Consider the following 14,780-nt stretch of genomic DNA (forward strand, 5'->3'; position numbering starts at 1 on the left):
TACACCATATCTTCTGTAATGTTCAGTGAGTGCCTCCGTAATTGCCTGTCATCCGGAAGTAATATGAAAACAATTCCACCCACGTTGTCCGTTTCTTTGTGAGAATTAAAGTGGCTAGTGGCTTTTTGGGAAATTTGTTGCCGAGTTGGCAACACGGAGCTTTTTTTAACTAGCCATGCTAGTGTAAGAAGTGCACGTCAGTGGGCATGCGTTTTAAACTTTACAAACTGGTAAAATGGGGGGGAGTATCCTGACTTAAACTTGAATTAATCTATTAATCTCCCAGCCCTAATTTGTATCTGTAAAGTGTTGTGTTAACCCTCCCCTCCCCCCATACATCTCCCCCCTTGCCCCCTGTAGCTGTGACACCCCCCAGTGTCGACCCCTGGGGCCCCACAGTGCCACCCAGCACTTCCTCCTCAGGGGGGGCAGTAGACCCCTGGGCGAAGGATGTGCCCGTCCCTGCCTCTGACCCAATCACCCCCGACATCTGGAGTGACTCCGCCAAACACACTAACGGCACAGGTACATTCACACCCATCAGTCACATGTAGGAACTGGTGGTACTCGCATAAGTTATATACACACACGGTGTAGTTGTCTTTGTCCAACATTTCATCCCCTTCAAGCACACGTGGTTAGATTCTTGTTTTTGTACACCAGTCGATTTTGCGCTCTCTATTTCGTAGGAGACCCTGAGCGACGAGGGTCCTCAGCCACAGCCTGCAACAGCACAGGCTCGCCCATACCCTTTGACCTCTCCTCCCTCGGCTCTTCTCTACCTGTTCGCAAGACTCCCGAGTCGTTCCTCGGGCCCAACGCAGCTCTGGTTGATCTGGACTCGCTAGTGTCGTCCAAACCAAAACCCAAACAGCCGCCACCTCCTTCCATCTCCTCGTCGTCGGCGCACAACCCCTTCCTCCAGAACACAGGTGATCTACAGCCCCCAATTGACGCTTCAGCAAAAATTGTGTTACGAGTGCGCTTCAGATCCCAAACCAGTATACCTCTATCTATTCACAGAGCTGCCAAATGTTACGGAACGTCTGTATTTTGTTACAGAATTCACTGAACGCTGACTTGTTATGGCTGTAACACTGATTGTTCCCGATATTGGGGGGGAAAACCCAGCTTCCAACATTACCAGCCAGTGTGGCGTTGTGGCCGGCCACCATGACGAAAGTTTCATAAATGAATTTTATGAAATAAACACTGTATTTAAAAAATAACACAAAAAAGCTGCTTTGGGGTATGCTATTTTTTTACGCCTCCCCAACTGCCAAGCCACCAAGGCAAAAGTTATCTTTGCGTCTGATGTCAACTCATTGTAAGTCACTAATCATCGTCTCTATGGCAGTGCATAAACTACACTTCTTAGCATTCTTATTAAACACAAGTCGTTTACGTTATCACAAAGGGAGGGTGAGGAGTGGTTAGAAAAGACTGAAATGCATGATGCTAATTGCTATGTCATGAAGTCGGAAAACACCGAAATACGTGATTGGGTGATACAGTACACTTGTCACATACTGTAGGTCTGGCTGGAACCGCATTATAGGAGATAGTAAACCATTTTAAACAACAAACTAACAAGCCAATTAATACGCCTCTGGATGTAAATGTAAAGTAATTCACGGCCTCTGAACAGGAAATGAATTAATACGTCACTGGAGATGTCATCTGAGAACGGCGTCAGGTTAAAAGTATATTACTATTAATCATAAATATTTGTCATATACGATAAGATAACCTTTATTAGTCCCATAATGTGGAAATTTCCATGATATCAGTAGCAATACTGGATATAGGAAATAACAAACAAAAGAAGACATCTGTACAACTACATTCACAAACTTAGAAATCTAAACTTTTGTCCATACATAAACTATCCAATTCAATATATCAGCAAGTTATTTCTTTGTTTGCAAAATAGAGTGCTGAGTTTTGACATTTGAGATCTGATTAATCTGATTTATTATGACTTTTGTTTTTTTTTGTTTTTTTAAACCAAGGTTGAAAACAGAATTGGTAAAGGAGAATGAATCCATAGAAAGTTATTTTTGACTATAGGATGTCAAAATCTCATATACTTTGATTCAGGCTGCAACTGTGTCCGCCATTACAAGGTTGATGCAATAAAAACATTAATATAACAAATATTGACGACATAATTTATTAACGATTACAGATGAATGATTATGTTGTGCAATTGAATAGTATGCAGAATAATTTTTTCCCTATTACATAATATACTGCAATAACTGTCCCACAGTAATGTTCTTGGAAAACCTTTTTAAAATATGGACATTCAGACAAATTTGGACGAAGCTGTTCTGGAAGTGAATTTCTATAGGTTGGCAGCTCTGTATTCACGCTGGTTTCCTCGCAGTGGACCTTGTAAGTCAAGGTTCAGGATTACTTGTGTGCAAGACGTTTTCACAGTGTTTCCATTTTTGCACTCAGGCTCCTCCCCAGCACCCGGCATGGCTGTGACCCCGGGCAGTACCATCTCCAGCCGCGGGGTTTCTCCAAGCCCGGCCTCCTCCAACCCTTTCGGCGTGGCTCCTTCCATGACCTCTGTTTCACCTCAGCCATCGTCACTGGGCCTGAGCAGCCTTCGCACCAGTCCTGTTCCTCCCAACCCCCTGCTGGGCATGGCGTCCCCCGGTATGGGCCTGGGACCGATGAGCGTGGGCCACCCGGGAATGGGCCTGGGCATGATGCAGGCCAGCCCCATGACCATGACCTACAGCGGGCTCTCCCCAATGGCGCCGCCCACTTCCGGTATGCTGGGTCCCGGAGGGGTCGCGCCGCCTCAGCTGATTTTGGGTGGGCCCAGCAGAGCGGGAGGAGTGATGGGTGCTGGGGGCGCGGTGGGGGGCGCAGGAACGACGGGAGCCAGCACCAATCCATTTCTTCTTTGAGGACACATTTTGAACATCCTCTGTCATAACCTGCTGCTCCCTTTTTATACAACACACACCAATGTCCACATATTTAAAAGAAAATCTGATTTTCGTTTGTCCAAAAGCATTTCACTGAGGACTCATTTTACCACATTCATTTCAAAAGGGGTTATTTTGTGTGTGTGGGGTGGGGGGGTTTCACTGGGAAATAGAGATCTATTTATTTTGTCGTCTTCATGCTCCGTGTGACGTGCTCGCGTCTAACATTTGCGCACAGAAAGAGAAAAAGCGGCCGTCACCAAGGACAAATAACAAACCGAAGGGAGAAACTCTGCCTTCTCTTCCTTGCCTCTCTCGACTAACTCTGAACCTGTGAGAGGAAAAGCGTGCATGAAGAATGATTTTTAACAAACTGCACATGGACTGAAGAAAAAAACTATTCAGATTCAATGTGGTCAAATCATTTCAATTAATTTAAGCCTAATTTATTGTATTTTTCCACTTTTTGGTAACAATTAAGGAAAATCAAATGTGATCATGCCATATATAAAATAAAATGCTTATTTTTATTATTTCCTAATTGCTGTGGAAGCTGGATTGGAACTGATCTGTGACTGATATGGAAAATGACATGATGAGAGATGACAAAAGCTTATTTGTGCAAGTCTCAAATATTTCCAATGCCTTTCTGTGTATGTGTTTTCAATGTCACCATTTTCTTTCTTGTTCTTTCTGTCCTGTTTCAGTGACTCCACAGAAAAAAAATTGCATCCATGCATTTTGATTTTAAAGACTAACCTGTATTACTACTTTGCAATGTTGGAATTTCAAATGAGGTATTATTATTAATAATGGTCGCATATTTTGGCTGCCAATCAGATTTCATGTTTGATAATCGACAACATTTCAGTCCCGTTTGTACGTCTCCCGAGAGCTGCGCTGTCCTTGTGGTTTGCCCTGCTGTGGTGTTGGGAATAGACGGTAAAATGAATGAGTGCCGCAAGACGACAAAAACAACACAGACTTGACAACATGCTCCATGCTGTTCTTTTAATTTACAGATTTTATATCGAGAAGAAAAAAAAATCTTATACTTGGGTAATCGTGTGCTGTTGCCTGTGAACATTCACATTTGACTAAATGAAAAAGATGTTTAAAAACAAAAAGCAAACAGGATGTGGGGTTTTGGCTGGTTTCATGCTTGTGCTGTACTTTGTCTTTATCCTATTTGCAATTTTTACTGCTGCAGAGTACAATAATGTGACAAGAATAAATGTATATTTTATTTTCCTTGATCAAATTGCTTTTTAAATCCAACACAAAAATACACACCAGTGATTATTTGCAGAATACATGCAGCAAGAAGCAGTTAGTCATGCATATGAATTGACATGACAGTTTCAAAGACGATTCATAAGAAAACGGCGAGGAAAAATTGGTTGGATCAACAGTTCACTTCTCTTCTGGTTGCCGATGTCATGTTATTCAGACCAGTAGAGAATCCCAGTCAAAGTCATCCTGGATCTCCTCGCTATTGCTGTGGAGACTCTTGAAAGGAGGACGCGGTCGTGGTGCCGTAGCGTGTGGCTGCACAGCACCTTAGGCACACAAACATGTTCACCATCAGATTAGCTCTCCTAACTCAGCAGATTTTGCTGGTGTATTACAATATGTGAGGTATCGGCCTTCTAAGGGTGACTGATGGGTTTGTTTGTTTTTATTATTAGTATTTTTATTTGGTTTTTTCCTCCTCCACATTGGTGCACAAATGATGATCTCCCTAGCAACAAGTGCTCCTCCTCTACTGTATAAGGCAATTGTCAAAATACAGTGAAATTAAAAAAATAATAACCCCATTTTCGAACATTTATATTTTACAAGACATAAAAACAAATGTTTCATGTTGAAAAAAAATGGTTGTAATGATAATTACAACCTCCCTTAAAATTGTATTACCAATATATCCAATCAGATTTTTTTACTTGAAATATTTCTGTCCAAAGATTTGTTTTTCATCCAGTTTATAAATAAAATGAAATGATACATCCATACATTTTATATCGTAGTTGTTCTCTAACTTTTTACAGTACCACTTAATAAACTACTTGGCTCTCCAAGTACCTCCATAATGACCAACATTCAAATACAGTAGCGTTTTAGGGTCAAATGTTCAGTAAAAACAAGATGTTTTTTTTTTTTCTATATTAAAATTATTGTAAGCCACTAACATCATGTACATTTTGAACATGAACATTGTGCTTTGATATAGGAAGATAAAAACTAATGATTATATTAAAACGTACTGCACATAGATGTTAAAAATTGCACATATACAGTGGATATGGGAAGTATTCAGAGCCCCTTAAATTTTTCACTCTTTGTTATATTACAGCCATTTGCTAAAATCAGCCATAAGTATTCAGACCCTTTGCTCAGTATTTAGTAGAAGCACCCTTTTGAGCTAATACAGCCATGAGTCTTTTTAGGAAGACCATTCAAGAACAGTCACGGAGTTGTTCTGAAACCACTCCTTCATTATTTTAGCTATATGCTTAGGGTCATTGTCTTGTGGGAAGGTGAACCTTTGACCCAGTCTGAGGTTCTGAGCACGCTGGAGAAGGTTTTCGTCCAGGATATCGCTGTACTTGGCCGCATTCATCTTTCCTTCGATTGCAACCAATCGTCCTGTCCCTGCAGCTGAAAAAACACCCCCACAGCAAGATGCTGACACCACCATGCTTCACTGTTGGGACTGTATTGGACAGGTGATGAGCAGTGCCTGGTTTTCTCCACACATACTGCTTAGAATTAAGGCCAAAATCTTCTATCTTGGTCTCATCAGAGCAGAGAATCTTATTTCTCACCATCTTGGAGTCCTTCAGGTGTTTTTTAGCAAACTCCATGCAGGCTTTCATGTGTCTTGAAACTGAGGAGAGGCTTCCGTCGGGCCACTCTGCCATAAAACCCCGACTGGTCGAGGGGTGCAGTGATGTTTGACTTTCTAGAACTTTCTCCCATCTCCAGACTGCATCGCTGGAGCTCAGCTACAGTGATCTTTGGGTTTCCTCTTCACCTCTCTCACCAAGGCTCTTCTCCCCCGATGACTCAGTTTGGCCGGACGGCCAGCTCTAGGAAGGGTTCTGGTCGTCCCAAACGTCTTCCATTTAAGGATTATGGAGGCCACTGTGCTCTTAGGAACCTAAAGTGCAGCAGAATGTTTTTTGTAACCTTGGCCACAGCTGTGCCTTGCCACAATTCTGTCTCTGAGCTCTTCAGGCAGTTCCTTTGACCTCATGATTCACATTTGCTCTGACCTGCACTGTGACGTGTAAGGTCTTATTATTAACACGTATGTGGCTTTCCTAATCAAATCCAATCAGTATAATGAAACACAGCTGGACTCCAATGAAGGTGTAGAACCATCTCAAGGATGATCAGAAGAAATGGAATGCACCAGAGTTAAATATGTGAGTGTCACAGCACAGGGTCTGAATACTTATGGCTGTGTGATATTTCACTTTTTCTTTTTTAATAAATCTGCAAAAATGTAAACATTTCCGTTTTTTTTTCGGTCAACATTGGGTGCTGTGTGTACATTGAGAAAAATAATTAACTTAAATGATTTTAACAAATGGCTGCAATATAACAAAGAGTGAACATTTTAAGGGGTCTGAATACTTTCTGTACCCACTGTAGATGTTTGAAAATAAACAGTTCTAAAAGATTAAATGTAAATGCATTGTACATAAAAGTTAAATACAATTGATCTGTCCTAACAAATGTTAAAAACTGTTGAAATAAAAAAAAAAAAGTTTGTCACTGTAACATTATGCACCATTTGAACATTCTGTGATTTTGTGAAACACTAGTGGGAGCCGCGTACCACTAGTGCATGCTGGAGCCTATCACCACTGACTTAGATGTACAACCTGGACTGGTCGTCAGCCAATTGCAGAGCACAAATAGACAAACAAGCACTCACACTTATATTCACACATGGACAAGTCAATGAATCTAACATGCATGTATTTTGAATGTGCGAGGAAGCTGATCGAGTACCTGGAGAAAACCCACACAAGCACGGGGAGAACATGCAAAAGTGTGGTCTGTACAGTTATTGCATTGTTGTTGGGTAAGAAATTGCAATTTAAAAAAAGCACGCAGGAGAGAGTAGTGCACAGTACAGTGGTACCTTGCCTTACAAGTTTAATTCATTCATAAATCAATTGTATATTTTTCTCATTGCAATTAATTGAAATGCCAGTTTCAGCCCCCCCCAAAAAAAAAAAAATTAAAACCCAATCCAAGAAAATTTAAAGAAATAAACTAGTTTTATAAAGTGCAATAACTGTACATACTGTAGATTCTGTGTACAGGATGTGTGCCTTTAAGGGGTGTGGCCTAGTGAGTGACATCAGGACCTGGCATTGGCTTGTCCCGTGATAGTTCAGTGTGTCTGGGTGTCTGCGACTGTCTGGGCGTGAGCTGTGGTCTACAGTAGCTCCTTTCCAGTGTTTTCATTTTGAGTTTGTGTATTAGACTGTCCCCGTTCAATAAACAGCCCAAAGTACATTGGCGACTGTGGCTCTCCTTGCTCACATGCGTAGGCATTCCAGTACCTTAATTGCTCCATTTTTTTTCGCTATACCCAACCTGTGATGCATTTGAATGTCAAGGTACCATTGCACTGTTGTTGTTACTTACCAGAAGATGCATTACCAGCTGTATTGGCAGGTTGTGTGTGGGGGGTCCGATGAAGGTTGTGACTCTGCGCGTGAAGAGGCCTGCGTGGTGGCAGCACACCGTTGGCGGGGCCGTAGTGGAAGGACGAGGGATGGGCGACGAGATGGGGCGGGTTGAAGTAGAAAGGTGGCACCTGCGAGGGGTGATGCCCGCCTAGGGCCAGCGGAGAGGGACTCCCGGAGGTCAGCATGCCTTTCTGAGCAAAGAAGCGGTTGAGGGAGTCACACAGGGAAGTGAAGAGCGCCGGGTCCAGGGCCCAGTCACAAAGCTCGGCTTGGCGCATGCTCTCCAGCAGGTCTGACGACATAATGTAAGGAAAGTGTTGACTTTGTTATTTTCCTTTTTGAGTGGATTGGTCCTTTAGCGGGGTCAAACCTGGGTGACCAGAGAGGTCAATGTTGGCCCAGTCAATGTTGCTGGCGATGCGGAAGCTCTCCTTCAGCGAGTCTGTGCTCGTGAACCAGTCTGCTGGCACTGCTACAGGGAAACACAAGAAAGAAATTTGTTTAAGCATATTTAACTCCACCAATGAAGTTAAGTTTTTTCACTGTTTTCAGGATTACACAAAAAACTTTTGACAAAAAAGTCATTACCCGCCCCCCCTTGTTAAATCATGAATTCATTGTGGCTAATCACAATTTTTGGTCAATTTTCACAGATCACACCCAAGCCTGATTACCTCCAGACCTGTTCAATCAACATATCACCTAAACAGCATCCCAAGAAAATCAAGCTAATAGTTTTTCACGGCATTGTATGCCTCACAGTTTTGAGGTTCGGGGTTCAAATCTCGGTGTAGGTACTCCAGCTTTCTCCGACATTCTAAATACACTAAGTGCCGATTCCAATTGGAATTTGATTGGCCTTGGTGGAGGTGCGCACTCTACTAATTAATGTAACTAATACTACTACAACTGCTGGACTGCTACTACAGTCAAGTTTTTGAGCGCTCAAAATGTTTTCATTCAATCTAATTTAATGATAACAATTGCCAAACGGTGGATCCTCGGTTTACGGCTGTTCTTCTCCTACAGCAGCGACATGACCTGAATTTGTATGTACATAAGTCAGAAAGCACCTTTGTCGACCACAAACCTGTATACGCTGAAGCAGTAGTAAAGTGAAAATTACCGTGAATTTTTGTATGAAAACCACTTTTAGGCCATGAATATAAAACAGTCAAATGAAAAACATCCATTTTATGTGACTTGAGAATATATTTGGGGACTCACTGTGTTGTGTAACCCGCACTGAGTCGCTTGGGGGCGCAGGTGGTGCAAGTGGTGCGACTGTTGGGGCTGGGGGTGCTGCATGGTGAGGAGACATGGGCAGGAGAACCGGGGTGTGAAGCGGGGTGATGTCATTGCTCGGCATCGGCACAGGGGCAGAATCCGCTGTTAAAAAAAAAATGTAAAAATATGTCAGTCAGATCAGTCCCTTTATCGGACAAGGAACCATATTTGGAAACTCGAGTGGGAGTTCTATTTGTGGATCAGTGTGTCATACTGTGAGGTGGCACACACACACACACTTGAATGTGTTCACTATACAAATAAAAGAGAGTGACAAAGCACTCTTCCTTATCTGCGATAACAAGTGCTGCATATTGGTGCCACCCAAAAATCTGTGCGCTAATGCAGTGCAGTGAATCCCGCGAAATCACATTTCATCATTCGCGCACCTGCTATATCGCAGATTTTTTTAGATTTATTTACTTTTTTTAACAGGTTTTTACAGTACACAAGCAAGTCCGAATTTAGAGTTCCGTGCCTTCAGTGTAGTACCACATTGTGCCGCGACATGCTGGGCAGCACTGAGGTCTACTGGAAGAGTTGCAGCGTATGAGAAGAGAAAGGGGAGACAGAAACGTACCTGACTCAACACTTGCAGTACTGTAATCGTTATTCCCACGTCATTGTGTGTATTATTGTTTGTGCTGTTTGTGTGTCTTGCTGCTTCGAGTGTGTTAAAGTAACAGTTGTGTGAAGGTTTGTAATAACCGTACATGCTAATTTCTGTTAGCCTGTCTATGGTGTCTGGCAATATGTTAGCATTAAGCTCATGGACATTCGTTAGTCGAAATGATATGGGTTGGTTGAACATTTTGGTTTTTAAATATACATTTAATTCTCTATTGTTGTATGCTCTGTTTGTATGCACCGCCGCTCCATATACACAGTAAGTAGCAGTTGTTTGAAGGTTTATTATTAGCTGATTTCCATTAGCCCGTCTAGTGCATTTCACATTGAGCATTAAGCTAGTGGACTTTTAATATACAGTAATATGGTTTGGTTCAACATTTTGGTGCTTAAATATACAAAATAGTGTTTTATGTGTCAGTTTTACAGTTAACTTCAACTGAGAGTGACAATTAAACACCTTGAAGCAAACACACTTTGGAGCTTATTTAGAGAAGTGTACAAGCGAGTGAGAATAAGCACTAAGGAATACTGTAAAAAGGGTGTTTTAATAAGTTTAAAAATGTTTAAAGCATGTTAAGGGGTAAAAATATATATATTTATTTGGCTTCCCTTGACTCTCTATATTGCAGATTTCACCTATATTGACAGTGGGTCTGGAATGTATCCCCTGCGATATAAGGGTTTCACTCTAATTGTCGTAGCTGCGTGTCACTACTTACTTTGTGAGCCTCCTCTCTCCCTCATACTCTTGAAGAGAGACTTAAAGGACGCGTACAAGTCGGGTAAGTTCATCTCGTCGAAGGTGAATCGCAGCGGGGGGTCTGCCGTGGGGTGTCCTGACCCCGCTGAGGAAGGGGTGGTCACGGGTAAAGGAAAAGGGGAAGAAAAAGCGAGAGCCGAGGAGCTGGGATGAGAGGAAGAAGAGGAAGACGGAGCACATTCCGGTCCTGAGTGGGCACGGAATGTTGGACAGGCACTGGCAGCAGAGAGAAGGGGGATAGGGGGAGTGGGATTAGGTCTGGGGGGAGCGGGAGCTGGTGTGTATGGTTGCTGCAAAGACACAACACGTAGTAGTAGTACAAATAAAGGACTACAAAACATTTCCAACCTAAATTCTCATATTTTTTCCATTAAATTGGATTAGTTTATTTCCAACAGTCTATTCTATTCATTTTGTAGCATTTCTCTACAATACATGTTAGATTTCTATTTTTATTTTTTTTTGTCCAATCAGATTTCAGTCTCCATGTGTTACCATGTCAATCAAATCTGCCCAAGGCCTTCAAAAATCAGTAGTGCTGGCCGATGTGACCTCACGCTATATTCGCAATGGGACTGTTTGTTTAACCAATCAGATTTCAATTTCTTCCTCACAGGGCCACCTAACTGGCCCACAAAGGGCATTTTTCTGTCCTAATTGGTTGGTCAGATCAAAACTGTTCGACTATCAAAACACTCTGCACACATTAATACATTTAATAATCAGCATCACTAATCAGTATGATGTATTTTTTTCAATGTTTTGTTTTTGTCATGTTATGAGATGAATATTGATTCTCAACTGCTCCATATGATGTACATGGCACAGTTGGGTGCTGTTATATTGAGTTTTTGTATAGTGCTAATGGTTTCTATAATTACGATGTAATAGTGGTGGTGTTAAGGTGGCTTACGTCAGGTACAGTAAGTCCCCACTTAAGGCCCATCTACCAAATGAAGGGTCAGGATGTTTGTTATTTTTACCTTGCATGGGGGAGGAGAGAGGGAGGCAGGTCGGGGGGGCTGCTGCAGGGACTTTTCAATAGGTACACCCCCTTCTTTGTGGGAAGCTGGGTGAGGAGAGTGGCCTCTTGCTAGTATTTGTGGAACCTACAAAATAAAATTAAAAATAGTTTGTAGAATTAGCATTCGTGACAATAGACTAACCAACATAAAATAAAACAGAATTAGAGAACAATTATTAAATTATACATCTGTACTTGACCACATTAGTTTAGACTCATTTTGGAAGATTAACACACATCACGCCTTTCCTGTTCCTCCTCTGGATGGGGGCGTTTGGGCGCCCTGCCTTGATTTAACACCGTAGGGCCATCCATTGTCCAGTAGGATCCCTGGAAAAGCCAGAATGTGACATTTTGTAGACTCCAAAGAACATTTAAGAACACTTTGGGGGCAACCTTGTGTTACTTATGTAAGATCCCATCGTGAGGTTTTCAACTATTCACCTTGCCAGGGTCGTTGTGCGGACGAGGAACTTTCCTGAAGCATTTATTAAGGGACAGATTGTGCCGAATGGAGTTCTGTTAAGAAGAACATTACGTCAGCATGCAACTCAACCAAGAGACAATAATGCACTATGTGTATGTGTGTCTGAGAGAGAGAGCAATCTAAGCAAATATTATTAAAATCAATTAAAGGTAAAAAAAATTCCGTAAGGAGCTCCTTATTCTGTGTATATACAGCGTGATTGAAAAGTAACTCCCTATTTTAAAATTTTATTCATATGTTGTAATATTTTTGTCATTTTTTTTGGTGTATGTTCCATGATTAAAGTAGCAAGTCTATTCTACCAAACCAACGACTTTGGAACAACTTGAAGGGCAAATACGAGAAGTTATGTCTTCCATCCCACAAGAGTTCCTTGTGAAATCAGTTAATGCGGTTCCCAGGCGGCTTGAGAAACTGGTGGCTAATGCTGGGGCCCATATCGAATTTTAAATAAAACTCCATGCAATACACTTTCTTCTCATGTTCAGTTCTTGTAAGAATTATAGTTCAGAAATAAATTACAAGCACTTAAAAATAGGGCGTTACTTTTCAATCACCTGGTAAATGAAGTTAGAAATTCTGCAAATGAGTAATTTATACAATTTAGTGAATTGTCATTTTAAACATCCATCCATCCATTTTACACAGCGTTTCTTTCCTCATTTTGGTCACGGGTGAGCTGGAGCTTATCCGAGGGGTATACACTGGACTGGTTGCCAGCCAGTCTGTAGGGCATCATTTTAAACTGTACAGTTTAAAAGACAAAAGAAATTCAACTAGAGTGAGCTCAACATACAATTACTCTGTTAAATAGCAGCTCTTGTGGTTTATTAAAGTGTTATTACTGTTTATAATTTGCAAAAGGGAGCCTTATTTTAAAATGTAAACTATGATCACCATTTATTGATGGCATAATACCATACCCAATTAAGAAAAATGGATCATCAAACATTGTGTGCTTTTTCTTTTATAGCCAACACACAAAATAAGACAAAATAACAATTACAAAAAAAAAAAAAAAAAAAGAGAGATTACATGCTTTTCAATGGACAGTGACAATACAGGGCAAGGAACCATATTTGATCAAAATGGAAAGCGGTAGAATCATGTGATTTCTCGCAGCCAATCAGTGTCAACTAACGACAGTATAATAAGAGAATAAAACATTAAACATCATAATAAAAAGTAAAAATACACAATAACATATATACAGCATGATACATTTATTTTATTTTTTTCAGACCAATAGCAGTATGACTACCTCACTCTTGAGTACTCACTGATACAATTACCGATACAACTAGTACTTTTGATACATTCAATGTTATCAACATAATGACAATTTTGAACAAAGACCTTTCTTTCTGAAGCACAGGATGATTCACCGATGTGTCAAACCGCCGCAGTATAGCGCCAACTACTGGTGTGGAGGACTAATTCAATGTCAGATTTTTGTAGGTATCGTAGGAAGTATCGGCAGCCTTCACGAGTACCACATACCATCAAATAAGGGTGGTATCAGTCCGATACTGATATTTAGGAGTGGTACTCACCCATCCCTAATTTATTATATTCTATAAGGGAGCCTTACTGTAAAATGGGATCAAAAATCAAACTAAATGAGAATTGGATGTCGGGTACCTTCCATCCGCGGCCTGTGCGACTGTAGTAAGGAAAGGAGTCACTGATCCAGGTGTAGATGTCATTCAGGCTCAACTTCCTCTCCGGCGCGGCTGTGATGGCCATGGCAATGAGGGTGGCATAGCTGTGCGGGGGCTTGCCTTTGGTGTTCGCCAGGGACGGGTCCTGCGCCGAACCCAACAAGTCCCCCCTCTCCCCTCCTCGGTCCCTCCTCTTCTCCCTCTCTGCTCCTCGGTCTCTACTTGAGCGCAGGCTGCTGACTCCCAGTTGGGGTAGCCAGTCGATGCTGGTGAGACTGGAGTCCAGGTTGGAGGACATGTTGGGAGTCTGAGGAGGAATCACTGGTGTTAGTTCAATGGACTGTGGACTCTTGACTTGCAACTACATACTTTTACTTCACCAGAAATGATCCAATCACATTACACTTAATACACACTTCTTTTCACAAACGACTGCTCCACAGAGATAAGAGGTCCTTGCTTTTTGGTTGCCACACGAGGGCCAAGGCCTTCAAAAAGTATTACTATTTGATGCTGTCACCGGTGGTGCCCAATTTCAAAAGCACTAACCCCACCCTCTCCCACCACCTCACCTTCAGATCTGCCCCCTCAGCATTGCAATTCCCTCCAGGGCTCGAGTCGGAAAAAAGTTTTGTGGAACTTTGTACACAACGAGACCTATCGGGAAAGCTTCCTTTTTTCTTCCCCTCCCTTTTTCTTCCTGTGCATGAATGACGTCAGCCGCTCCTCCCTCCAGGGTGACATCATCGCTTTTGGACGCCTCCTCTGCGAGCTTGTGAGGCTTGTGCAAGGCCGACCTCTCCCTCCAGCAAACAGGAGGGCACATGACAAGTCTGACTGCTGCACTTTAAGCATTGACGTAGTCCATTTCTTTGATCTCTTATAATGGCATTAGTAGTACTACAAGTACACATTCAACTAGTGCACACTTTTGCCTATCTAGTGTACATGTAGTTGTCCTACTAGTGCATGTCATACACTAGTGAAAGCATTAATTCGATAACACTGATATCCAGCCAAAGTTCCTTGTATTACTATGCTCTTTGCACTCACAAGACAATTCAGCGCACTAGTAGTACAACTACGTCTTACTAGTAACTTTTTTTCCCCACTTTTTGTGCCGCTTTTGGCCTACTAAACTGAAAATCATAATTTATACTGAATATATGCTCAAAATATGAAAGCTGTGGTTCAATTGGTTCAAATCCCGGCTCAGACTGTCGAAATGTCCTTGGGACACTGAACCCTAAATTTCCTCCAGGTCGCCATTCTGAAAT

The 14,780-nt window shown here is 41.9% G+C and overlaps 2 protein-coding genes across 5 annotated transcripts in view; one reads left to right on the forward strand and one right to left on the reverse strand.

Annotated features, from left to right (window-relative positions):
• epn1a (epsin 1a) overlaps positions 1-4,196 on the forward strand; it is a 24,369-nt gene extending 20,173 nt beyond the window's left edge. For 2 of the 3 annotated variants that reach the window (XM_061775884.1, XM_061775885.1), the window contains 3 exons: positions 361-525; positions 690-932; positions 2,464-4,196. In XM_061775884.1, the coding sequence (XP_061631868.1) occupies positions 361-525; positions 690-932; positions 2,464-2,924 (869 nt within the window). In that variant the 3' untranslated portion in view covers positions 2,925-4,196. The remainder of the gene's footprint in view (positions 1-360; positions 526-689; positions 933-2,463) is intronic. The other variant, XM_061775886.1, reaches the window with a different exon arrangement.
• On the reverse strand, positions 3,943-14,228 carry foxj2 (forkhead box J2). 2 transcript variants are annotated; one of them, XM_061775888.1, is made up of 10 exons: positions 14,076-14,228; positions 13,484-13,810; positions 11,800-11,874; positions 11,593-11,685; positions 11,315-11,440; positions 10,291-10,621; positions 8,882-9,043; positions 8,025-8,126; positions 7,626-7,946; positions 3,943-4,504 (listed from the first exon to the last, which is right to left on the reverse strand). In XM_061775888.1, the coding sequence occupies exons 2-10, from the start codon at positions 13,799-13,801 to the stop codon at positions 4,392-4,394; spliced, it is 1,641 nt and encodes a 546-aa protein (XP_061631872.1). In that variant the 5' UTR covers positions 13,802-13,810; positions 14,076-14,228; the 3' UTR covers positions 3,943-4,391. The 2 variants fall into 2 exon arrangements, with proteins under 2 accessions (XP_061631872.1, XP_061631871.1); XM_061775887.1 differs by having other exon boundaries at positions 7,611-7,946.
• Between the last annotated feature and the right edge of the window lie 552 nt (positions 14,229-14,780).

The sequence above is a fragment of the Phyllopteryx taeniolatus genome, chromosome 6 (assembly GCF_024500385.1).
Source record: "Phyllopteryx taeniolatus isolate TA_2022b chromosome 6, UOR_Ptae_1.2, whole genome shotgun sequence".
Classification (NCBI taxonomy): domain Eukaryota; kingdom Metazoa; phylum Chordata; class Actinopteri; order Syngnathiformes; family Syngnathidae; genus Phyllopteryx; species Phyllopteryx taeniolatus.